Raw genomic sequence first — 26,519 nt, forward strand, 5'->3', positions numbered from 1 at the left:
GACCATAAAATATTGATTTGATGGTGGCAAAATATTTGACCGTTTCACAATTGAAACTGTCAAATGACTGCTTTGCTACGCAGATGTCAATAATGGCGCTGGAGCGACGACGTTGTTACTACGGCAAGCTTCGCCGAGCAAATTACTTACAGAAAAATAAACTGTGCAAACTATGGAATTGGATTAGAATGGGAATAACCCCGTTGTGTCTGATGATTTGCGGACGTTAATGCTGGATTTTACGGTCGCAAATTGAGTTTTACCGGAGATGCGTTAAGATTAGGGTTGTTCCCTAATTTATGCTGAGAGAGAGACCGAATTAATAAGTCTTCTTCAGCTACATTCATTAAAACCCCTTCTCTAGTGTGGACTTGTGACCACACTATGTGAGTTGTAGAGCATACACGCTGTGAAACAAACAAAACAACACTTCATTTCTCTGATCAGACGACTATTTTGTTGTTTTTTGTGCCACCATTGGCGGTACCCACTATCCATGAATCTGAGAACCGCTGGAACATTGGTCATTGATGCCCTGAATGTTCCGGCGGTACCCACTGTCCATGAAACTGAGAACTGCCATAACATCCACGGCATTGCAGTCGATGGTGCTCATCAGTGCTGAGATGGAATAAAAAGCTCACGCTTTTGTTGAGAAAACAGTTCAAAATTCATTTCTTAAAGTGTTCAAAATTAATAAAAGTATAAAAAAAGCATGCACCATACAAAGACAACAATAAATAAGCAAGATTGATATGTGGAAATAAGTTTATTTTATTTGTTTTTTTATTGTAATTTTGCAAATTCAAAGGACAAGTTCAAAGATGGCTAAACTTGACCTATTTTAAGAGGTATTTTAAGATGTTAAAAAGTCACATTCTGTTCTGATTTTAATGGTATGATATCGTGGACGTTAGCGTGGTGACGTCATTTCCTGGTGTCGCTAGCTGCTAAATTTGCTTCAATTACTAAATATAACATCTTTATCATATATTATGTAAAAGCTAGCGAGAAATTAACACTTCTAAAACTGAAAATGATGTTTTTGAAACCTAATAACTGAAGTGATTTGCAAGCCATTTCGCTGACATTAGTGTGCATGCTAACTTCCGCGCTTTCCAAAATCGCATGTATGTGCACACGCACGCCCTCCTGCAGACACCGTTAAAACATAAATATTATTTATGATTACTTGATAAGAGGGGCTTTAATGCACATGTACAATTTATAAGTAAGACAATAGGCTCTTAATTATTAATTTAACAACTGCAAATTATAAAAAAAAGGTAATGCTCATATGGATGAGGGTATTTCAGCATTGTGTTATATTTTATTTTTTAGTTATCATGTTACTAACGGGGGGCAGGCACATATCTGTCTGCCTGTGTCTATCTTTATATCTATTTATTCAATACATTCCTAGACTTTTCCAAAGCCTAAGAAAATACAAGAACATAACTCAGCCACATGCAATGTATAAGCCAACGCATTCTGAGTGCCCGTCGTAAGCCCAGATAAAAGAGCAGGGTTGCATCAAGAAGAGCATTCAGCTTACTTAAAATTTGCCAAACTAAACATGCAGATTACAAGACAGAAAAAAACCGAGGACCATGTGAGATTGAGACAGATGATCTGCTCGAGATACCCCTCAGGGGAGCAGTTGGGGAAGAGAAAAAAATCCAAGAACAAGTAACAGCTACACTATGAAATTTTAATGTTTAGAAAAATGCAGTTTGAGTTATTTTGGAGTTCTCCAGGTGCCCCCTTGATATTTTCTGTTCAGCAATTTTATGGATAAAAGCAATTTTTCTTGTGCGATGCATCTGCAGAACTATAATAATGCAACCTTATGAAGATCACAATAATGTGATAATGATGTGTTAAATGTGACCATTAAAGCATTATTGCATTACTGCATAGGATATCATTGTAAAGTGAATAAGTGAAGGATTATATAGAGCAGGTTAGAGACAGCAGCTGAAGGAAAAAGAATAATTTTGGTCACAATTGCCTTTTTTCAGTCTCTCACATCCACATTACACTGGCATTCCTCAGTACATCTCACTTTACAACAACAAGACAAAGCTCCGGATGAACTGTGTGCTGTAAATAAACAGATCCTCCATTTATTTCACACTGTGAAACCTCACACTGCTGCAGCCTGAAGGCATCTGATCCTACAGGAGCAACAACACAGACAGGTGACCTCAGTCTGTATCGGCGTCTCTCCATCCCTCCATCACTTCATAGAACTACGACAACCCACATAACAAACAACCACCATCACTCGTGAAAGGAGTTCAGGTATGAAGAACAAACGAATGCCGTTGACAGAAAAGCCTTTTCAACAAAACAATGTATGTGGGTAAAAGAGAGATTCTTCTTCCTTCTTTTCCTGAAATTCCTTGGTAATTTCATCTGTGGACGCTGTTTTCACTTCACATCGGTTACCGAACAGTCTGTGCTGCAATCAATTACGCCGCATGAATGTTCAGAACATTTCCTTCAACCTCACACACTCAGCAGCTGGATGTGTGCAAACACCACTCCCCACCTTCCACAAACAGCAGGAAGCCATCTGGACAGTTGCCCTCACAGTCTTCTCCCAGAAATCCCTGGGGCTCAGCACTAGGTGGCAGTCAGCTGACATCACGACACAGGGCTCACGATAAAATGCACTCATCACTTGCTTTTGTTGTGTTCTCCTTTCCTTCTTTTTTAAACAGAGCAGGGATTTTAAACCTGGGATTATGGGAGTTTGTGATATCATAAGGCCAGTTCTTGAAATTAAAAACAACGTGACAAAAGATTTTTAATCAGATGCGTCAGAATGTAATCAACTCTTCTTTAAGGTTCTGGGCAGCCAATCAGACAGCATACAGCGTTGTATGACAAGAAGATAACACAGTATTACGATACAATATTAAAATAATATAAATATATAAAATAGGAATTTATTCAGGCCTTGGTGAGATTATTTGGCTCCTTCTTATCTCAACCCACAAAGACAATAAACTGACAGACTTACACATGGACAAAGACTGAAGCATGCTCGTTTTTCCCTTCACCTCCCTTCCTGCCTCCCATCACATAAACGGAAAACGGACTGTTTCGAGTTTAGTGCACATAAACAATGTCAAATGTATATGTGTTGTCTTAATTCTGATGTGTGCCATTATTACGGTAAACAAGTAATAATTGTGGATTAATTGCTGTTTGTCTGTGGAAATGTGAGTGTGGAAATCTCGTTGTAATGACAATGATAATAAAGCTATCCATCCATCCATAATCCATCCATCCATCCATCCAATATGTATCAGGATGTACTGTATTTCTTCAGGCCCAAAGAATCATATGATGAAATCACTGTTTCACGTCTTGTGTTTTAAGATTGTGAATCATTTCCCTGAAACAATTTATTCATATCAGGTTTTTAGTGTTTTGAAACAGCAAATCATGTTCACAAGCAATTATTTATTTATTTATTTTACAGTTTCATGTGTTTTGAAGCATAATAATTCTCGGGAGAATGTGTGTCATGTAGTGTTTTAAATGCCCTAAACTGTTCACTTTCTGAAGCTGTTGATTCAGTTGGTCTTTTGAGCATTTCACATCATCAAGTCATTTTCCAAAGCAGCTCTTTAATGTAGCTTTTAGTGTTTCAAGACAGCAAGTCCTGTTCTGCAACAACTGACTAAATTAATGTTTCCAATGTTTTGAAATTGTGAATATGTTTTTGAAGCAATGTTTTTAATGCTTCAAGCTATTTAAAACAGTATAATTTTCAAAAGCAATTGTGCAATGTGTTGCTTCGGGGTTTATGGAACACCAATCGCTTCCTGAAGCTATAGACTTGATCATTTTCTAAAGCAACTGTCACTGTGTTTTGTGAGTTTTGAAAGAGCGAATCACTTTCTGAAACCTTAAATATATCAATATCAGTGCTCAGATGACAGTAGCTTCTGGGAAAGGTGCAAGTTGCAATAAACTGTGATGCCAAGCGCTAAGGATACATGCTATCCAGTCACCGCAGATGAAACTTTTTTTTACTACTGAGCAAACATCATTGTTAGACTTTTTTAGGTTCAATGATTCCACGGCGTGTAGATGTTATGGCGTCAGTGACCCCATGGCCTTGGCGGAGGTTTGCACTCTCTGAGTGCTTCTAGTTTTACTTGTAAGAACAACCACAGCAGATGGTCACCCCACTGAGTCTGGTCTGCTGGTTTCTTTTTGCGGTTTTCCTCAATAAGGCTAATGCTGCCTGGCCATTGATGACACAAATGTGTGCAGGGGCAGGGGGCTGCACCTGTGTGGAGAATGTGGATGAGGTGATTCGGATGTATTTTTATTGTTTGTGAGAACGTCAACGGAAGTTGAGGGACGGAGCTCCTGGACATCATTCTGAAAGTCTGTGAGTGCTGCCTACACGTTTCTTCTTTGTTTTATTATTATTATTATTATTTATTAATAATTCATATTTATTTATTATAATATTTTTTATTATTATTTACAGTGTTTTCTGCCTAAAGTTGGAGGAATTTTCACATAATAATGAATATATTATTCCACAGCCATCCTGAGCACTGTGTGTGCAAACGTGATTATTTTTGCCAGGCCAGTGGCGCTCACCATCCGCGAGAGTGTTGCATGGCATTCGAATGCAAATTCTTGCACCTGCAAAGACCATGCCAGTGCCGCTTGACTTTTGCGTGTGAAGCGCGGTATGTTAGTGGCTCTCGCGCAAAATGCAGGTGTACGGGTCAAGATTTGTGGCCCTATTTTCGCCGCCACTCCAGACATCATTCATTCATTCAAGTGAAATGTGCAGTTTTCACACTGGGACGAAGTGGGGATTTTAATTTTTTTCCTTTTTACTAGTGTGTATGACTGTTATTTCCAGTGTCAGAACAAGGCCTGTCTTAGCTGTGTAGCAACTTTCCAAAAAATGTATCTTAATTCTTTTAAAGTTAAGATCAGAATGAGAGTCTGGGTTAATGTATCCATTCATCCATTTTCTGATGATTATCCGGGTCACACTGGCAAAAAACCAAGCAGCTCATCCCACACTTCCCTATCCTAAACCAAGTCCTGTAACTCCTTCTTGGGGGAGCCTGAGGTGTTTCCAACCCAGATGGGAAATATAAGTGGGTCTCCCAGTTGGATGTGACTGGAAAACCTCCCTAAGATGACCAGGGGGCGTCCTCACCAGATGCCTGAACCACCTCAGCTGGCTCCCTTCAATGTGAAGAAACAGATCTACTCCGAGTCCCTCTCACATATTCAAGCTTCTCACCAAGTCCCTGAGCATAAGTCCAGATACCTGACAGTTGAATTTCATTTCCACCGCTTGTATCATTTCATGACCATAGGTGATAAAAGCGTAAATCAAACTGCCGCCAATCCTACATGAGTGCGGGTACGTTGGAGGGTTAAGGTAGAATTTTTTTAAAAGATATATAAAATGTTTGGAAATTTGAACACTTCTTCTCGACCACATTTCTGGAAGTCTTGTGCAGTAACAATTCTGCTTTAGACTTGTAAAAACACATCGAACATAAGCATTCAGAAGTTGTATCATTTTGAGCTCCTTGTTTAAATGGCTCAGAGCTTCAAAGCATCATGTTTTTGCCATCACTGTTATACAGCAACTACATCTATGGCTATCCTCAGTAACTGCTGGTGGGCATCACACTGACCACCCAAAGGTGGCAACAACACCCTACGGTCATCTAAAAAAAAAGAAAACATACATAGAATGAAAAATTAAAATCACAAATGTAGAAACTGAAAATGGCTAAAAAGATTAAATCTATGACTACGATGCCAGGAGAGTTGAAGCAACATCAGGCTTAAACTCCTCTAGGGGCAATGATTGAATATTGTCAGGTAATTGGGCACCGGAGTCTCGTTTGAGGGTGGGCACTAAAGGGGTAAAATATGGCACATATGATGTCATTTCTCTACTCCTGGGGTCAGAAACACACCATTTTTGGAGCAAATTACACACAAAAAATTTGAAAATACAAAAAAAAAAAAAAAAAAAAGTGACGATGTGGTGGAAAGTGGACATGTTGCAGTTTGTTTATGAACCGGAGCTCAAACGTGTCGAGGCGGTTGTGCAGGTGAGAGAACGGAGCTATGCTGGTTAGCTGTGTAGGCTAACACTTACTGACACGATGTCTCCCATCTATCTGCCTCATCTTCCCTTCTCCACTGGAAACCGGAAAAAAAAAATACTTTGTACTTGTGTAATCACGCAGCGTTCAAGTGAGACTGCGCCGCCCTATGGGTTGGATCGGAGAAACGTCACTTCTGGCAAAGTGGCGAATCCAAAGGTGAGAATTCATACTTCCGCAACTGGCTGCCCGATGAAAACACGCTCGGGCTGCATTGATTGTCTACTGAAATCAGTCGGTTTTGTTTTGTCTCCAACAGCGAGTCGACAGCTCTCACTGCCTGGAACGATGAGATCGATACACCAAGCTGACCTGAAATGAACCAATGTACAAGAAATTGACTTTATTGACGAGTCTGACCCCTTTGAAAAGTGATCAAATTGCATGCATTTGTATTGAGCTTGGTGATGTTTTCATCGGCCAAAAATGGCCACCAGAGGGCACTCGGTGTAAAGTATGCGCCAACCCACAGTCTGTGGAAAGAACAAGCATCAACCCAGTCTCACGGCATGTCGTGATTCAGCAGCACGAAATATACATTCATCTATTGGTTCATCATATTGTCACAAAAAGTGTAAAATGTTCGTCATGGGAGCACAAATTTATTCAAATTCATTTCATGACGGGTGCACGTAATTAAAAGTACAGCGGGGGGGGGGGGGTGTCAGGGTGGTTATGGTTAGCATACATGTCAACCTATACGGATTGTCCGTAAATTATACAGATTTTTCCGAGTTTCAGAGTCATATGGACGTACAAATAAAGTCTTACGGATATTCAGGGTTTTCTGTTGTAAATTTTTATTTTTACTGTTGTTTTTCTTAACTCCGCGGACTTTCGGCCAGCCGTCCACCATCTTTGTACTCCTCACAGAAGCTGTGTGATGACGTGCGCAATGTGAGCGTCCAATCGGAATTGGTTCACCGTCACATGGTTTTCCAATATCCAATCGTAGGGCAGAGCAGTCTCAGATGGTAGGGCCAAAGATTGTTAGGAGCAGTGATCTGTTACTCTGTGAGTTCTTGTTTCTGTAAAAATAGAACAGCTGTGTGACACTATATTTACGGGAAATATATTGAGTTTGTGCAAAATACCTACAATGTACTTGTAGACATTGATTTTATTGACAGCAAGCAATTTTACTGTGGAGCAAGAGGATTTAATTGTGGAGGATTTCCACCATAAAAGAGCCCATGGAGATCCCTGGTGTTAGTTATTAATATATGGACAAAACCCCAGTTATGTGATGCTGCTATGCGGTTGTGTGTACTGTAATAAAACTGATTTTGGTGCGATTTAGGAGGTTATAAGGATTTTGTGTTGATTTTATCACTTGGTTATACAGGTGGACCCTCAAAGACATGTATGGGTTAGGCTTAGGGGAAGGAGTAGGGTTAGGTTATGGTTAAGGTTAGGGTAAGGAGTAGGGTTAGGTTATGGTTAAGGTTAGGGTTGGGGGTTAGGAGTAGGGTTAGGTTATGGTTAAAGTTAGGCTTAGGGGAAGGAGTAGGGTTAGGTTATAGTTAAGGTTAGGGTTGGGGGAAGGAGTAGGGTTAGGTTATGGTTAAGGTTAGGGTTGGGGGTTAGGAGTAGGGTTAGGTTATGGTTAAAGTTAGGCTTAGGGGAAGGAGTAGGGTTAGGTTATAGTTAAGGTTAGGGTTGGGGGAAGGAGTAGGGTTAGGTTATGATTAAGGTTAGGCTTAGGGGAAGAAGTAGGGTTATGTTATGGTTAAGGTTAGGGTTGGTAGGAGTAGGGTTAGTAATAGTGAGTTAAAAAAAAGTCACGAAAATTTGAATCATTCCATGATGGGAGGATGAAAAAAACGTGAGACTGGGCTGGTTTTTGTATGGGTTTAACCAGAAAATCAACCCCACCCCATAGCTTCGCCCATGAAACCCTTCAGCGTCAACGACTGTGAAAGTGGTGATTATGAGAACACGGCGCAGCTGGACGCTTTAACAACAACAAAAAGAACCCTCTGAAGCGTATCAAGAGCTTGTAATCAGTGTGTTTTGTCAGTGAAGAATGTGTGTGTGAGTGAAGAGGTGACCAACCTTGACAGGGGAGCTCCTGGTGGACACGGGCAGCTCTCTGATCGCGCTGCTCGGGGGAGAAGCGGAGATCCCGGACGCGTACCCCTGCAGCGAACCTCCTGCCACAGACTGCCGTCCTCCTCCTCCTCCTCCTCCTCGCTGCGGCCGCTGCTTGATCCCGTCCAGGAGGCGCACCAGCAGGATGTTGGCCGGCAGGTCGTCCACCCCGCAGTCTACCAGGATGCGACACTCCGGACAGCGGAGCTCGTTCCGGGAGCTGACGATGTTCTCCAGGCAGCGGCGGCAGAAGGTGTGCTGGCACGGCAGCACCTTGGCCGTGGTGTCCAGGCGCTCCAGGCACACCGAGCACTCCAGCAGATCCAGCAGCGACGAGGACTCGTCCATCATGTCGGCGGACAGGGCGAGCATCTGGGCTTCCTCAGTGTCGGCGGGCACGCCGCGGAGACGCGTCGGTGTTCGGCGGAAAACCAGCGGAGACGCAGAACATCGCGCGCGGGGAGGAGAGGACCGACGGACTCCCCGCGACCGAGTTCCTGCTGCTGCGCGCACGAGCGGCCGATCGCCGTGTGCGTGAGCGTGCGCGACCTCCCCGTCTCAGCTGTGCGGGACAGTGGTGAGGTCATGAGCGCACGCACGGCAGACAGGAGTGATAACGAGAGAGAGAGAGAGAGAGAGACAGCGAGCAGGGTTGGTGCTTCTGTCAGAGGATTTTTGCACCTTTGTCATCTTTCCTGTCAATAAACTGAAACGAGATATTCTGAAAAACCTTCAATGGGCGCGCCGCCTTTAAATAGCCAAAAACAAAACAAAACAAAACACTGCGATCCTCCTTCAACCCACTTGTTTTAATGTGTTTCAACACCAGAGGACGCAAATCAAATGAACTGTTTGGAACATTTGTTTTGAAACTTGATCTTCTTGACGCTTCGTGTGTGGATAAAGCCCGTAATATGCGCCATCTAGTGTTCAGTGCACAGAAATGCGTGCGAGAGGCTAATTTGGGCCAATTTTGTCTGTTGTCAGTGGCGGTTCTACACTGAATTACTCCCAGGGCAAGACCCTCTCCAAGCGCCCCCCCCCCCAGGAAAAAAACAGACAAATCTTTACACAAACCGGCATTTTTTTCTTATTTTCTTATTATTTTATATATTGTATAAAATACTAAAAATAATAAGAACATAAGAAAAAAATGCCATTTTATTTTTATATTTTATACAAAATATTAAAAATAAGAAAATAAGAAAAATATGGCTGTTTGTGCAAAGCATCATGGGACCCTGAAGTAATCTATAACCCGTAGTTTAGCTGTCATTTTTCAGTATTTATTTATACTTCTAAATAGTACTTATTTACAATTGTACAAATGGAGCCAAAAACTATCTTTTGCCTTTTTTTTTCTTTTTTTTTTTTACAATGGTTTTGTCTTGAAAAAAAAAATCTCACAATGACTCATCGGATTGTTTTAGGGCATGAAGGATATTCTATATCCTATCATCCTCTTTTCTGAGGGGAAAGAAAGCTGCACACATCATCCACTTCACTATATGAGGGGAGCTACGACCACTACCTTTGCACATCCACCCCCAGGACTAAAGCAAACCAACTTTTTTAGGTTCCTTAGATGACCCCAAAACACAATCAGGATGTTCCCAAAAATAAAAACTGGCCTCAAGCCAGTTAGCCAAGATGGCCGCCAAAATGGGGTTTTTCACTTAAACACCTTTAAACAACATATGAACAACTTAAATATCACAGAGATTCAATGGGAAGACCATTGCAAGTCACCGCAAACTCATTTGTGCCTAAACTAAATTCATTCATGGGTTTAAGATTCAAAATGGCGTCCAAAATGGCCACCAGTACACCCTTATAGACCCATCAACTACAGCCTTAGAAGTGTGCAGCCACAGTATGTGGAAATGAGAAGTGAGGTCACATTTATTACAGATCATGATGTCTTCATTTTGATACAGACTCTGGAACAATATTCGAAACATAGGTGTTTCAAAAGCTTTGAACCATTTCATTTGAGTGTTTTGAGTTTTCCATCACCAATTTGCAGTACTGAAAAAAAAGTTTTGGCACTATCTCCAGGCACACATTCTATCCATTCTTTAATTCTAGTTTTATATTTTATATTATATAGTTATTATATATATTTCACCCCAAAGTTGCCCATATAGTTAAAAGGTTGCTGTCTTATTAACTGGGTGGAGTGCATCATGTTTCTCCCAGAGATTGTTAGCTTGTTAACTGGACTGTGTGCATTATGTGTGTCCCTGTGGTTGCTAGTTTTTAAACTACGGGAAGCGCATCATTTTTCTCTTGGATATTGCTAACTTGTTAGTTAGGCAGAGTGCATCAAATTTATCCTTGTCACTAGTTTGACAACTGGATGAACCTCATCCTATGTCACCTCAAACTCCCTAAGTTGTTAGCTAGCTTGTTAACGTTGTGGCCTGAATCATGTTTCTTTCCAGAGTTGCTAGCTTGTTTAATGGGTGGAGCAGATTATATATCTCCTCACGCTTGTTAATGAGTTGGAATGCATCATGTTTCTCCACAAGGTTGCTAGTCTTTTAATTGGGTGGCGCACATCAAGTTTCTGCCTTGTTAACTAGGCACAGCGCATCATGTTTCTTCCTGAAGTTGTTGGCTTGTTAAATGGGTGGTGTGCATCATGTTTCTCTTCAAGTTTGCTAGCTTGTCAGCTGGGTGGAAAGCAGTGACGAACATCTGTGTTTCGGAGGCAGACAAAATACATGAGTTCAACCACAACTTTTCGCGACTTTCAATAATTTATCCCAGCATCTATAACCATCCAGCAGGTGGCAGACATGTCTATGGGATAATACATAGGCAAATCAAGTTGCTTTTTTGATCAATGTGGTGTGTCCAAAGTTCAACAGATGCTACAGGTTTCCTCCTCATTTATATACTGTCCTAATCTGGTCAGTTATTCATTGACAGCACTTATTGTTCTTAAGTTATTGTTTACGCAGTCTGGCTGGACTAAATGAATTTAATCACTCATCTACTCATCTACAGTTTTGCTGTCCAAGCCCTGTCCTGGTAATGGGCAATAAGGCTGATGCTGTCCATTGCAAAGAGGGTATCAGGTTAATGTTAGTGGCTGAAAATTTAATGCATACTGTGATGGTATCTATTAGTTGTCCCTGCTTTTTTGATAAACAACTAGATGTGTCTGTACACAAAAGAAACCCACACTCACAGACCATTTTTGGTCACCTTTGAAAATAAATATTCACACATTTGCAGGAGAAAGAGACCTTTAGGGTCCTGTATGGCTGCGAGTCTTGGACCTAAGATGACGACTAGATGTCTTTGGTACTAGGTCTCTTCAGAGGATCCTTGGGTACTTGGGTGGGGAGGTGACATTTACTATTATTATTTATTTACTGCTGGAATGAGTTTATGGCAGATGAGTAGTTATATCAGGAAACTCAGATTAGTCTTACATTGTGATGTCAGCTACATTATGTCTATGTCGCACGTATAGACCAGATGGTTTTCTGGGATAGAGGTATGACTACCATGACTATTCCTGGGTTTGATTTACGGTGTACATTTAGTCAAGATACCTCATCTGCATTACCCCAGTTGACCCAGGTGTAAATAGGTACCAGTCTTAACTGGCAAAGTAACCTGTATCGCACTGCCAGCCCGTGTCGGGCAAGATGAAGACTCTCATCCGCTTCATGCCCCAGTATGCAGGGATAAGCACTAGTCCAATAGGCCTGAAGGCTTCTGTAGGACTTTGTCTCGGTTGCTTACGGAGACTCAGAAGAGATGTACCACTTGCACTGTGAGCTAACATCAGCTATGACATTTTGTGTATGTGGTACCCTGAGCATGAACCAGCGTGCAGGTACCTCAGTGCTGACTGAGGATCCCAAGGACTGGAAAGGGCCAAAGGGGATGATCACACATCACCTGGCTGTGACTTCTGGGATTTGCGGATGGACCTGTAGTTGCCATCCAGAACCCAAGGTGGGTTGGTGGATCGGGTGATGTGTGCTTGATGTTTTAAAAATAAAACTTTGCAATTCAGCGTGTAAATCACCTGAAATTACTTCTGAACTACTTTAGTGACAACTGATTTTCTTTTACTCCCTGAAATTCTTCACGTCTGCCTTCTTTAATATCTGTTTTGTAGTATTTTCTTTCTCAACATGTGCCACATTGGAACAACCTTTTCAAACACCGTTAAGTCTGTTTCTAAAAATGTGGGCATATAAATAAAGGTTTGTGGCGACCCCGCGTGGTCACATATAGTAACACACACTGGGTTTTTTTTCTTCCTTCTTGCTGCAGCAGTTGAATAATTCCACCAGACTGACTTGATAATTTGCCTTTTAGCTGTAACACAACTATAATGTTGCAGTAAATCATTTTGCTTCTTATTATTTGAGAAAATCAACATAGTGATATTATGATGTTTATATAAAAATGTCACATATGCATTGTTGAAGCATCATAATGTCACATTTACAAGTACAATTATTGAAGGAGCGTTAAAAATTTTGCAGTTAAACGACAATGGAAGAAAATATATTGGATAAATACTCGGACTTTTCAGTGAGCATGTTTTCCACTGGAATTCCCAGATGTCATAAGCAGAGTTTATGTGTGTGAAAATGTCAGGCAGGAGTTTTATCAATGAAACTGCTTTAGCGTGCGCGTCATACTTCAGCTATGATGCGGCCTTGTTCTGTCTCCCCACCTGTTTGGACCTGCTCTGCTCCCACATTCAGCCCTACGGGGTGAGGAATTGATTAAGCCAAATGTGTGTGTGTGTGTGTGTGTGTGTGTGAGATTAAAGTGACACCTTCTTGGTTTAGGGGTGGGCGTGTTTCTTGTTTTTTTTATTTTGCCACCCACGAAGATGGAATGAATAGGAGCCAGTGTTATTTTTACAACATGTGCAGCTCTGAGCCAAAATGTGGTATGATTCAGTGATCGCAGACAGTTCTAGTATTTAAAGTATGGCATTACACAACCTTTATGGAGGATTTTTTTTTTTTTTAAGTGCATTGTGCACAACATTTTCTTCCATTTGTGCTTCTGGTGGGCAATCCGTCATATCTGTGAAATTTTGTCTTTAAATCATCACACATTTATATTGACCATAATGGAAAACTTTGTCAGAAACTGAAGTGTTACTTGGCGATGGAAAAAACCGAACCACTGATGTTAGAGAACAGCTTTTGGAAATTAAATTACTCAGCCCAAAGTTTACATTTGCTCCAATAAAAAGTTTTTTCTAAAAAATAGGGGAAACACCTGTTTTGACCTCTGGCCCTATGCTGTATCTAAGGAACACTTAGGCCAGTGGTTCTTGATAACAGCTAGAAGTGCTGAAATCACTGAGGCCCAGGTTCAATTTGATCCCGTTCATGATTTTTATTGAAAACCGCCCTACACGTCTTTGATCTCTGATCCTAGTGAATTCAATGAAATCACCTCTTGTGGTTTCTCAGCTGTCACTGAGGTTCCAGAACAGTTTTAAAGCTGAAATTAGCCAGAGGTCCCAAGTTTTGGTCCAACCAAACATTTTTCTGTAAATGACCAGAAATAACCCCATTGCTGTACCTCAATTAGGCCAAAGAGAAGTTCATGGTGTTAAATTACTCAGCAACCTCAAATTTCTATTTGCTCCAATTAAGTGTTTCCCAGTAATGACCACAAATGTCTGTTCTGACCTCTGACCCCAGCAAAATCACACCTTCCTCTCTCTCAGTAACCGCTGAGAGTAGACAGCAGATTTGAGCTGAAATCACACAGTTTTCATTAAAACTGATCCTGAACACCTTCTTAGATCTTTACTCTCAGTTAAATCAACTCTCGCTGTAGCTCCACAACCACTGAAGCCACAGAGCAGTCTCAGCTACATAATTTTACCTAAAAATAAATGTTTTGATCTTTGACACTAATGAAATGACTCCTCTCTGCTCTACTGAAGAAATACATAGTAAAGAATCACATTTGAATAAGTGTAATACATTTTAGAAATGTAATGGAGGTTTATTATTCAAAAACAAGCTTGTGGATGGTGTATGATGTGGCGCATTGTGCAAAGTCCAAAAACAAATGTACCCGGTTACCCTGTAGGTTGGTGAAGTGGTGAGCGGGATGTTTTCACTGGCCTGTGTGTCTGTGAACAAGATACTAAAAACATGGCTGGATGGATTTTCTGCAAATTTGGTAGAAATATTACTTGGATAGTTATCTAGAGGTGATTGAGTAGTTTGGTGAAAGGTCAAGGAAAACATGGTTCAAAAACAACTTTTTTGGATAGATCTGAACAACCAAAGAGCCTAAATGGTTCAAAGTTGGCAGGCATGTCACTTGTATATTTATCTAGAGCTGATTCGAATTTGGAGGAGTTTGGTTAAAGGTCAGTGAAAACATGGCTGGAAAAAAAAAAAAAAAAAAAAAAAAAAAAATATATATATATATATATATATATATATATATATATATATACACACTCAACAAAAATATAAATGCAACACTTTTGGTTTTGCTCCCATTTTGTATGAGATGAACTCAAAGATCTAAACTTTTTCCACATACACAATATCACCATTTCCCTCAAATATTGTTCACAAACCAGTCTAAATCTGTGATAGTGAGCACTTCTCCTTTGCTGAGATAATCCATCCCACCTCACAGGTGTGCCATATCAAGATGCTGATTAGACACCATGATTAGTGCACAGGTGTGCCTTAGACTGCCCACAATAAAAGGCCACTCTGAAAGGTGCAGTTTTGTTTTATTGGGGGGGGATACCAGTCAGTATCTGGTGTGACCACCATTTGCCTCATGCAGTGCAACACATCTCCTTCGCATAGAGTTGATCAGGTTGTCAATTGTGGCCTGTGGAATGTTGGTCCACTCCTCTTCAATGGCTGTGCGAAGTTGCTGGATATTAGCAGGAACTGGTACACGCTGTCGTATACGCCGGTCCAGAGCATCCCAAACATGCTCAATGGGTGACATGTCCGGTGAGTATGCCGGCCATGCAAGAACTGGGACATTTTCAGCTTCTAAGAATTGTGTACAGATCCTTGCAACATGGGGCCGTGCATTATCCTGCTGCAACATGAGGTGATGTTCTTGGATGTATGGCACAACAATGGGCCTCAGGATCTCGTCACGGTATCTCTGTGCATTCAAAATGCCATCAATAAAATGCACCTGTGTTCTTCGTCCATAACAGATGCCTGCCCATACCATAACCCCACCGCCACCATGGGCCACTCGATCCACAACATTGACATCAGAAAACCGCTCACCCACACGACGACACACATGCTGTCTGCCATCTGCCCTGGACAGTGTGAACCGGGATTCATCCGTGAAGAGAACACATCTCCAATGTGCCAAATGCCAGCGAATGTGAGCATTTGCCCACTCAAGTCGGTTACGACGACGAACTGGAGTCAGGTCGAGACCCCGATGAGGACGACGAGCATGCAGATGAGCTTCCCAGAGACTGTTTCTGACAGTTTGTGCAGAAATTCTTTGGTTATGCAAACCGATTGTTTCAGCAGCTGTCCGAGTGGCTGGTCTCAGACGATCTTGGAGGTGAACATGCTGGATGTGGAGGTCCTGGGCTGGTGTGGTTACACGTGGTCTGCGGTTGTGAGGCTGGTTGGATGTACTGCCAAATTCTCTGAAACGCCTTTGGAGATGGCTTATGGTAGAGAAATGAACATTCAATACACGAGCAACAGCTCTGGTTGACATTCCTGCTGTCAGCATGCCAATTGCACGCTCCCTCAAATCTTGCAACATCTGTGGCATTGTGCTGTGTGATAAAACTGCACCTTTCAGAGTGGCCTTTTATTGTGGACAGTCTAAGGCACACCTGTGCACTAATCATGGTGTCTAATCAGCATCTTGGTATGGCACACCTGTGAGGTGGGATAGATTATCTCAGCAAAGGAGAAGTGCTCACTATCACAGATTTAGACTGGTTTGTGAACAATATTTGAGGGAAATGGTGATATTGTGTATGTGGAAAAAGTTTTAGATCTTTGGGTTCATCTCATACAAAATGGGAGCAAAACCAAAAGTGTTGCGTTTATATTTTTGTTGTGTGTATATATATATATATATACACACACACACACACACACACACACACACACACACACACACACACACACACACACACACACACACACACACACAGAGTGGTGGGCACAGTTCTGATAATCGATAATTATCGAAGATAATGTTTTCATTATCGGATTATCTTTTTAGATAACTTTAGAAACCATTATCGGACTAATTATCTTGCGATAAATTTTTGTCCGATAATTTTTAGACCGATAACGTGGTAAATAAAGCTGAACCGCTACAAACATTTATAAAATTTAAAATCACCTGTTAAATGTTTTGTAGCTGATGTGTATTTATACCCTCTGCAAAACAGAGAAGAGCTGCTTCTAGAAGAAACCGCTCTATCCTCTGCAGGCAAAGGAGAACTGGTCACCAAAAAAACAAACAAACAACTCATTTCTTTTAACCCCATACTGATACACAGGCAATATCACCCAAGTCATCCAGAGGCATACATGTTTAACTTATGGTTCAAATTTTAACCAAACTAATTTTGGACAAGCTATTTAAATTAATGTCACATCTGAAGTTTTATAAAGTGAAAATATCAGATATATGTTTTAGTTTTAAAGTAATGTGATAATTTTTAAGGTTTTAGTGTGGACATGCTGTGTCCAGGTGATTATGGGTATGATAGGGTAATCTCAGTACGTTCATGACATGAGAAATGCATTTGAAACACTCTGATCAGGCTCTACGGACAACAGCATTTTTATATATATACGAGGTCTGTTGGAAAAGTATCCAACCTTATTATTTAAAAAAAAAAACATATGGATTTGAATCACGTGTGATTGCGTCAGCCAAGCTTGAACGCTCGTGCGCATGCGTGAGTTTTTTCATGCCTGTCGGTTGCGTCATTCGCCTGTGAGCAGGCTCGGTGCAAAGCAACGCCGTGATGAAGCCTCACGGGACATGTTCTTGCATGTCCAGCTCATGCACAATCACAATCGGATATTCACACGACTGGAAAGCAACCGGAATCCGTCTGAAATCCACCTGAAAGCTGTCCTGTAAGACCAACACCGAGGTGGTTTTGTCCCGCGTAATGAACGGTTCCGTGGCGCGTCCCTCTGCTTTTGTTTCCATGAAAAAACTCCTGTAACAGTGGAAGGTGCTGGAAAAAGTGCTGATGTCCACATCTTCTGCCTTTCTGTGAAAGACAAGGTCCCGGATCAACAAAGCTTTCACGTTGGAAATGATCTGGTTGTTTGTGTGGGGTGTCAGCCTGTCCATCGGCGCTGGGGAGCGTGCCGCGCTCTCAGCAGTTGTGGGCCGTCCTTAAAGGCGGCAGTAGTAACACCCCGTAATCTGTTTAATCCCCATAAAATCGTCCCTGAAAGCCATATTAATTTTTCGAACGGTGTCCACCTGGAGGTCTCTCACAGTTTCTGGAAAAAAATTGATGCAGCAAAGCTCCAAATCATTCAGACATTTATTCGCAATAAAAAATAGATGAGAGGGGTAGACCACACCTCACTCAAAGCCTGCTCACAGGCGAATGAAGCAACCGACAGGCATGAAAAAAACTCACGCATGCACACGAGGGTTCAAGCTTGTCTGACGCAATCACACGTGATTCAATCCATATGGTTTTTAAAAAAATAATAAGGTCGGATACTTTTCTAACAGACCTCGTATATATATAGCTCAGGGGTGGGCCATAAATGATTACGACTTTTTGATCATACACAAGTTTTTGAAATGAGAACTTATTCAAAAATTTTAATTACAGACTTGTAACAGAAGCATCAAATTAACATTTGATACCAAAGGTTTCCCACTTTGTCTCTTGTTTTCCACACAGTCAATAATTGATGACATGTTCAATCCACGCTCCTTTTCTTGGATTACAGCCTGCAACACGCACATTGAAGTTGTGATGACATTGCCACACATCTCAAGAGGGATTCTCCGAATTTCTTTTTCATCCCTCTTGAGATGTGTGGCAATGTCATCACAAACTTCAATGTGCGTGTTGCAGCTGTAACAAAAAACAAACTGGACGCGACTCCATCATCTCTCGCAGACAGACGGATGCCAGTATATATATATATATATATATATCAACAAAATATTTGATTGATAGGTATGAATGACTTCATAATGAAGTCACACTAAGAAGTCAAAAGCATCCTTTCAGACATGTAGCGGATCATGAAGGTTATGTATCAGCCTTCCAGTGCCTTTAATTTTTCATGTCTACAGACTGAATAGTGATGCACATAAGGATCAGGCATAGTTATATAAGCCATAAGGTGAATGCAAAGCCTCTTCTTGTGAAAGAATTTGAGTTATATTTCAGGCTGCTGATCAAAGCAGCACAAATTGAATCTTTCTTGTTTTTTTTTTTGTTCTTGTTTTTGTTTTCTGTCAGCTCAACACACAATAAATACAGTTCAACAGAATCCAAGATCCAAAGAAAGCATGACACATGCAGAGCTCCCACTCATGACCAGAACAAATCTTAAATCCACATTGAATTTTGACATTCCAGCTTCTGCACCAGCTTAGCACGAAGATCAGCGTTACTGCAGTAATGATGGAATAAAATGGTCCTTCTCCCCTTCTCAGTCTATTTCACTTCATTGAACAGATGTGGGATTTTTAAAAGAGCATAAAACAGTTTCTAAAAAATATGAGTCTGAAGTGCTTCCTTTTTTTAAAATTTGTGAGTGGAAGCTGCCTTTATCTTTCATCTTCAGAGACCCGCCATTTCTCATTTCTCCATTTGTATTCACGAGGCTGCAGAACATTGCATTGCTAATTCAGCCGTGCTCGATCGTGTGCACATGCACACAGACACTGCATGTGTGTGTGAACAGCTTACCACAGCAACAGCCCACCAGTCCTGGCAACAACCCTAAATTTGTGTTCTCTCTCTCTCTAACATTGCCACACGTCTTCTGCCCGGTGCATTTCATCTCCTTAATACACTTCTCCACAGTCAACGGGTCCGAATTTGAAGGGAACGACGGGGAGAAGCAAACAGAAATGATTATGGGTGAAAATCTCCACAATCCACTTCATCAAAGGCATCAGGGCTCCTTGCAAACTGTCGATACTTGCAGGGTGAAAAAGTGCACAAGGTTTAAAAATGTCTGTAGATGTGTCAAAGAAGTGTGACATTTTGGAGAATCAAGCTTTAGCAGCTTTAGGACTCATCAGGAAAAGAGCATTTGTCTGATAATGATGCACACATGCACACTGCATCCTGCCATTATACACAATCCTGCACACATTCGTGCTACAATGATGCGATCATACATGATGTGATGTGCACAATATTAATTTGTTATGACCCTTTCTTCTTTTATTCGCATTATGTGATATCACATTCATTGTAACTCCACCAATGTTGCTTTAAAATGCCAACAAACACTTTGAAATTTATCTCTTGTGCATGTCCAAGAAAGAACCTGTATTCCGAGCATAGCATTTCACCGTCTCTAAGCCGTACAACAACATAGCTGGTCTCACTACTGTCTTGTAAACTTCCCCCTTCACTCTTGCTGATATTCTTCAGTCACAAATCACTGCTACCACCTTTCTCCACCCACTCCACCCGGCCTGCACTTTCTTCTTCACCTCTCTACCACACTCTCCATTACTTTGGACAACTGACCCCAAGGATTTAAACTCATCTACTTTCAGCAGTTCGACTCATTGTAACCACACTATTCCACTGGGCTCCCTCTCATTCACGCACATGTACTCAGTCTTGCACCTACTGATTTTCATTCCCCAGTTCTCCAGAGCGTATCTCCACCTTTCGAGGCTAGACTCAACCGCCCTCTACTCTCACTGCAGATCACAATGTCAATCTGCAACATCACAGTCAATGGAGACTCCTGTCTGATCTCATCTGTCAACCTGTCCATCACCACTGTGAACAAAAAAGGACTCAGAGCTGATCCTTGGTGTAATCCCACCTCCACCTTGAGTGAGTCCTTCATTCCTACTGCACATTTCACCATTGTCACACTATCCTTGTACATGTCCTGCACTACCCTCACATACTTATCTGCCACTCCAGACTTCCTCATACAATACCACAACTCTTCTCTTGGCACATTCTGTCATAAGCTTTTTCTAAATCTCCAAACTCACAATGTAACTCCTTCTGGCCTTCTCTATACTTCTCCATCAATATTCTCACAACAAACATTGCATCTGTAGTGCTCTTTCTTTGCATAAACCATATTGCTACTCACGGATCTTCACCTGTTTTCTAAGCCTCGCTTCTACTCCTCTTTCCCATAGCTTCATCCTGTGGATGATCAACTTTATGTCTCTGTAGTTACTGCAGCTCTGCACATCACCTTTGTTCTTAAAATAGGAACCAGCACACATTATGTTCACTCATCACAGGCATCCTCTCACTTTCCAAGATTTTATTAAACAATCTGGTTAGAAACTCCACTGCCATCTCTCCAAGACATTTCTATGCTTCCACTGGAATGTCACCTGGACCAACTGCTTTCCCGCTCCTGCATATTAAATAATATTGTGTTTAATTATTTGAGTATCAGTTTTATTTATGAGAGTATCTGTCTTTACATGTGGAAGTTTAGTTTTCATTTGCACGTGCTTTTGTTGATTTAGAATTCATAAAGTACACATTCAAAAGCTTGTGTCATCAGCTGATTTTTAATGTATGTCCCACACAGCTGTTTGTCCCTCTATGCCATTGTTTTTTTGTTTTTTTTTTTATCTAAGAGATAAGATGCTTGTTGCCATGGTTTAACAAAAAGCTGAGGGGACCACCAACCCCTCTATCTGCTTGTCTTTTTTAGAAGTACAAGGAAGAACTTTTAACTTTAAAACCCACCCAAAAGCAATGTCATTGGGTGGGTGGGAGTCTGCGTGACAAAGGCACACTTTAGCCTGGAGCACATCTTGTGCTTTTGTTGGCTTTATTGTGGTATAATATCACCCTATAATGTCATATTGAGCTCCTTTTATTCCTGAGAAGGTAAATTTTCTGCAGGTGTTCATATGTTGCTTAAAGATGCCACGGACACTACTTCCAGGATATCAGGTGGGCCCACCACTCAGTTCGTTAGTTTAGACTTTGTCCCTTGCTAGACTATCTTCTGTGTCAGTTTCTGATTTTCAGGCTTTTCTATAGTCCTGCTAGGTTTACATCTGTGCAGCGTAGTACACTGAACAATGTCTCAGCACAGCACCCATTGCCACCTGCCAAATGTAAGACCCTTGGTGCTCTCCTGTGGTTTCTACTTAACAGGAGATGAAGCTTCACACAGCTTCCCACCATTCCCTTCATAGTGCGCTACCATCAGTTGGAAGCCAGCTGCAGATTTACTCCCACAGTCCAGATGCGGGAGGTGTTTGATGATCTAATATCTCTGCAGAAGAACAAAGGTCCTAGTCTTGAGGGTCCTGGAGCTTCTTCTCTTACTGTATAGTTGTGAGAATTGGAACTAATCAGTGACCTCAGCCAACAGCTAGATGTCTTTGATTGTAGGTCTCTTCAGAGGATCCTCAGGAACTTCTGGAATGACTTTGGGAGGAGTATCACTTACATTATGAGTAAAGGTCGGCCTCACCGTTTTGACTATGTGGGGTATTTTTCTGTGTGTGTTTCAGCGTGCAGGTGCCTCAGTGTTGAAGATCCCAGCGGCTGGAAAGTTCAAAAGAGACGCCCACATTTCTCCTGGCTGTGGAAGATAGATGGCTACTTTCGAGAGGGGATAGAGCGATGTCTGCGTGGGTGGTTGCCATCTAGGACCCAGACTGGTTCTGTACTGGGGTGGATGTGGCAGCAATGTGGTACCAGCGCATAGTCCCAAACCTGAATGATGATAATGATCCTTTATTCAAGTCTCAGTGGAGCAGTTATAATGATCACATGTAATGAATGTATGCGCGTGTGTGTGCTTGTGCTGATAGACTTTACATTGTTAAACACGTCTCCCTCATTGACCCATGTCTTTTGTTCATGTAAAAGTAGGTTAGCTGACACGGCAGTCACCATGACAACCTCCTCTTTGCTTTGTTCAGGAGTAGTTATGTGGTGTGTGTGTGTGTGTTCTCACAGATGATGTGAGTGAGGTAAATGAACAAGGGCAAAGTGTCTATGGAATGAAACAATGTGTTCTCTATTTTCGCCAAGGCAAAACAAGGGACTCAATCACTCGCCGTTTATTTGATTACAGTTTATATTATTATTACGGGGATGACCAAAGCCCTTAACATGAGTGGGTTCTGGTAAAATGTTGACGACTTTATTATGATTATTACAATCCAGTGCTTCATTGGGGTGTTTTATTACTAAATTGAAATAGGAAAACATTTTCTGAGTTTTCCTGAAGTACATTTTCAGTCGCAGAGGGGAAATCAGAAGAGGTACGTTATGTTCATTATTCCCACAGCAAATTAAACCTTTGATGTATGCACAACTTAATGTGACTGAAAGACAAAATTTACCACATTATGGACATAATTCCAAGCTTTGTTTTACTGTATGGTTGAGAGACTTGGATACTAAATGGCCTAAGGTGACAAGTGGATGCCTCTGGTACTTGGTTTCTTTGGGGAATCTTTAGGTACCACTGCAGTGACTTCATGTCAAATGAAAGGAATTAATTAAATTAGATGGTTACTTCGGGAGTCTCAGATGAGGGGTATAACTTGCATCGTGAAGAAGCCTCAGCTACAACATTCTGGGCACATGGTGCGAATCTTTGGGATGACCCAGCACATAGATACTTCAGTGTTGTGGACCAAATGGAATGTGTGTGTTTCACCTGGCGGCGGCAGATAGATATCTACTTTTGAGAGGTGGAGATGGACCAATTGTCTACCTTGATGGTTGCCATCCATGACGCAGTGTGGTGGATGTGGCAAAATGTGACACCAGGTTTGACTTACTTTACCAAAAATAATTTCACAAAGGTGCAAAACTTCCATCTTATACAGTACAATTACAAATGGAAATATTGGATACAATTAAAACAGGCTACAGGTTGTCTTTAAAATGTTCATTTTGGCAGTGGTCATGGTCAACAAATTGGATTTTGAACCAGATTTAAGTGGATTCCAAAAAGCTGTAGCCCTGGCAAGATCAACAAGAGGTCATCGTTCGGGTGAAGGTCATATTCACTGGAATGGGAAAATTCGTCACATTTTCATGATGCGGTCAGGTTTCAGTCCCTATTTTTAACCTTAACAAAACCCCAACGCCGCCATGTCACAACTGTGACAAACTGATAGATTAAATCACATTTCGTGATGCCATCATCATCTTTGTGAGAGATGGGGTTGGTGTGTGTGACATTATGCCTCGTAGTGTCTCAGCTACTATGTTGTCGCTTTTTTGTTTCTTCTGACCAGATATAATATTTGAACTAATCGCCTCGTGTTGTCTCAACATCATCCATCTCATTATAACGTCAGCTTGATGTGTTTTTGTGTCAACCCATCAATTGGGGTAAAAACCAGCTCTTCTTAATTTGTGTTTTTGTCCGCTCCTTGACAAGGCAGCTATCATTCTCTCATCAAATGTCATCTCTGTTCTTGTTATCCCCTTCTCATCTAATCTCCTCTCATCCTCTTTTTCACTCAGGAAACCCCTGGACCAACATCAGTGGGCATCTAAAACGGCAGCGAGGGGACAGAAGAGGAAGGGGGAAAGAAGATGAACTAAGACAGATGGAGAGTACGAAGAAAAAATGAGAAAAAGTACCTGACAGGGGACAGAAGAAAAGAGAAAAAGAGAGATGGGGAAAGACAGAGAGTAATTATAGGACTCTGCGCTTTCAAAGCCCATCTTTTATCTCACCCTTCCTGTGGCTGAGAGAAGGCACCGGAACGGGGGGAGAGGAGGAGGAGTACATGAGGAAGACTAAAGTCCAAGCCTTAGTCCAACACAAACAGGAGGCACCAGCTGTCCACATCACACAAAGAGGACTCAAACTGATTTATACCTTCAGACTTTTTTCTTAAATCTGAAATAAGGTGTTTATTTGTGAGGTGGGACTGACAACATCAGGACTGTACAGAAAAAAAAAGTGCATGGGTGGGTTAGTCCATCCCAGCCAGTTTGGGTTTGCAATCACTCAAAAAAAATGCTATGATCTTGGAATTAAAGGAGCACATAACCAGGATGAAACAATTACATGGCGGTTAACTTTGATGCACCATATCCATTGATAAAGCAATTTTGCTTTGGCAGTGCAATATCCCATAGATGTGAATGCCCCCTGCTGAATAACACTTTCATGTCAACATTAGTTAACTAGTTAAGCTACAATGTGAAGAAACATGATGCCAACTATGTGGCACATATGTTACAAAATGTAAAGAATAGGAAAGTAAATTGTAATTAAGGAATGGATAGAATGTGTGGCTGGGGATGATGCCAAAACTTTTTGTCTGTACAGCAAATTAGTGACAGAAAACTTTCAACACCATTTGAAACTGTGGCAACACTCAGCATTCAAAATATTGCACCATGATCAATATTAAACCAAGGGTATTCCTTTATATCAAATTCTGAATATAGTCAGTATGGGGTCTGTACATGCACTAGCACATATGTTGCTTTCTCAGCAACATACTTGGGACAGACACAAAACAACCTGGGAAAAGATTTTAAAGGATCTCACGTCTTTCCAGTGTTTTAAGTGGTGGATACAAAGTTTTGAGGCTGAGTTTGTTGTGAAAGTGTAGTGACACGGACCCACAACAGGGGGCGCAAATGAACGGTCAATAGATGAGCCAAAAATTAACAATTTAATGTTGTGAAGGAGCACAACGAACACACAGACAATCTCAGAATATGATTACAGTCAATCCACAAAGGTGACGTGTGGGCAGGCTCGAGGATAGAAGACGTCTGTCCTGAGAAGAGCCGGAACCACAGGATTTCCGCCGCCACCGAACCCGGTGAATACTGGAGCCGCCAAGTCCCGAATTCCCAGGTGATCACCGTCCCCGACTGTCGGATCTGGTACTGCTGGCGAGAACAAAGACAGTCAAGTGTGGGTGTGTGTACACCCCGTAACAACAACGGTGGGAATGCCACCTCCACCTCTCACTCAATATGTAGCAGAGTACCGCAGTGATTCCTCAGGGAAAAAGAGTGCAGTCCAGCACTCAATCAGCTCCCGCAGGCAGAGGATAACAGGTACTCCTGCAAAGACTCACAATATACAGATTGATGTGTAAAACACAAACGGCTGAGTATATTACCTCCAATGAAGTACGATATCTCGGCAACGAGGTGGAGATGACGTCTGGTCTTTATGGAGTGAGATGATGTTGAGTAGATGGGTGACAGCTGTCAAGAGATAATGAGTGACAGCTGTCACCCCCGGCTGTGTCCGTGGCGGCAGCGCCCTCTCGTGCCTGAAGCCCGCACTTCAGGCAGGGCGCCCACTGGTGGTGGGCCAGCAGTACCTCCTCTTCTGGCGGCCCACACACAACAGAGTTTTGGTTTTCATATTCTAAAAGTTTTTTTTCTTTTTTACTTCTGGGAGCCAAACTTTGAGCTTGGGTTAATGAAATCCTATGAATATTTTAACTGGAATTGCCTGCATCTGCATCCTGCCAGTTCAGTACCACAGCTGAGGGTATTCTTATATGTGTACAGATCCTAATTGTTTTTCAGCTGGGGAAGTCAAGTTTTGGACATTTCTTTAAATGTACACAGATCCCATAAATCCACTGGGTGAGCTAATCCACCACAATCCTACCTGTGTGTCAGGTAGGGTGGTGTAAACCTGTGGCTTAAGTGCCTGAATTGGCGAAGAAAGGTTTACTGACCTTAAATTTGCAGATGATACTGTGGTCTTTGTGGAATCAATGTATACCCTGAGTGCAGCACTTGAGAAGATGAGTGAAGAGTAGGAGTGTGTGGGTTTGTGGTGGTCCTGGATGAAGCTGAAGATTCAGTCTTTCAATGACTTCCAGGACTTGGCCATCTGAAGTTGTAGAGAGATTCACTTGTTCATGTAATTGGTGATGCTGTCATCAGGTTTTGAGATTGATAGATGCCAAGGAAGACTATATGGAGTCATGAGGTCACTGCACAGGGAAGTGACATAGGCTAATGTGCACTTTAGTAGTAGTAGTAGTGGTAGCGGTAGTAGTAGCTTAGTAGTTAAGGGG

The 26,519-nt window shown here is 41.6% G+C and overlaps 1 protein-coding gene and 1 long non-coding RNA gene across 2 annotated transcripts in view; one reads left to right on the forward strand and one right to left on the reverse strand.

Annotated features, from left to right (window-relative positions):
* LOC117524172 (E3 ubiquitin-protein ligase SH3RF3-like) overlaps nucleotides 1–8,844 on the reverse strand; it is a 377,095-nt gene extending 368,251 nt beyond the window's left edge. Inside the window, 1 exon segment of the mRNA XM_034185923.1 lies at nucleotides 8,235–8,844. Within this exon segment, the coding sequence (XP_034041814.1) occupies nucleotides 8,235–8,642 (408 nt within the window). The 5' untranslated portion in view covers nucleotides 8,643–8,844.
* Nucleotides 1,916–26,008, forward strand: LOC117524173. The gene is made up of 3 exons (XR_004564729.1): nucleotides 1,916–1,929; nucleotides 4,363–4,365; nucleotides 25,889–26,008. It is a non-coding gene; the product is annotated as an uncharacterized LOC117524173 (long non-coding RNA).
* The last annotated feature ends 511 nt before the right edge of the window (nucleotides 26,009–26,519 follow it).

This window comes from Thalassophryne amazonica, chromosome 14 (assembly GCF_902500255.1).
Source record: "Thalassophryne amazonica chromosome 14, fThaAma1.1, whole genome shotgun sequence".
In the NCBI taxonomy this organism is placed as follows: domain Eukaryota; kingdom Metazoa; phylum Chordata; class Actinopteri; order Batrachoidiformes; family Batrachoididae; genus Thalassophryne; species Thalassophryne amazonica.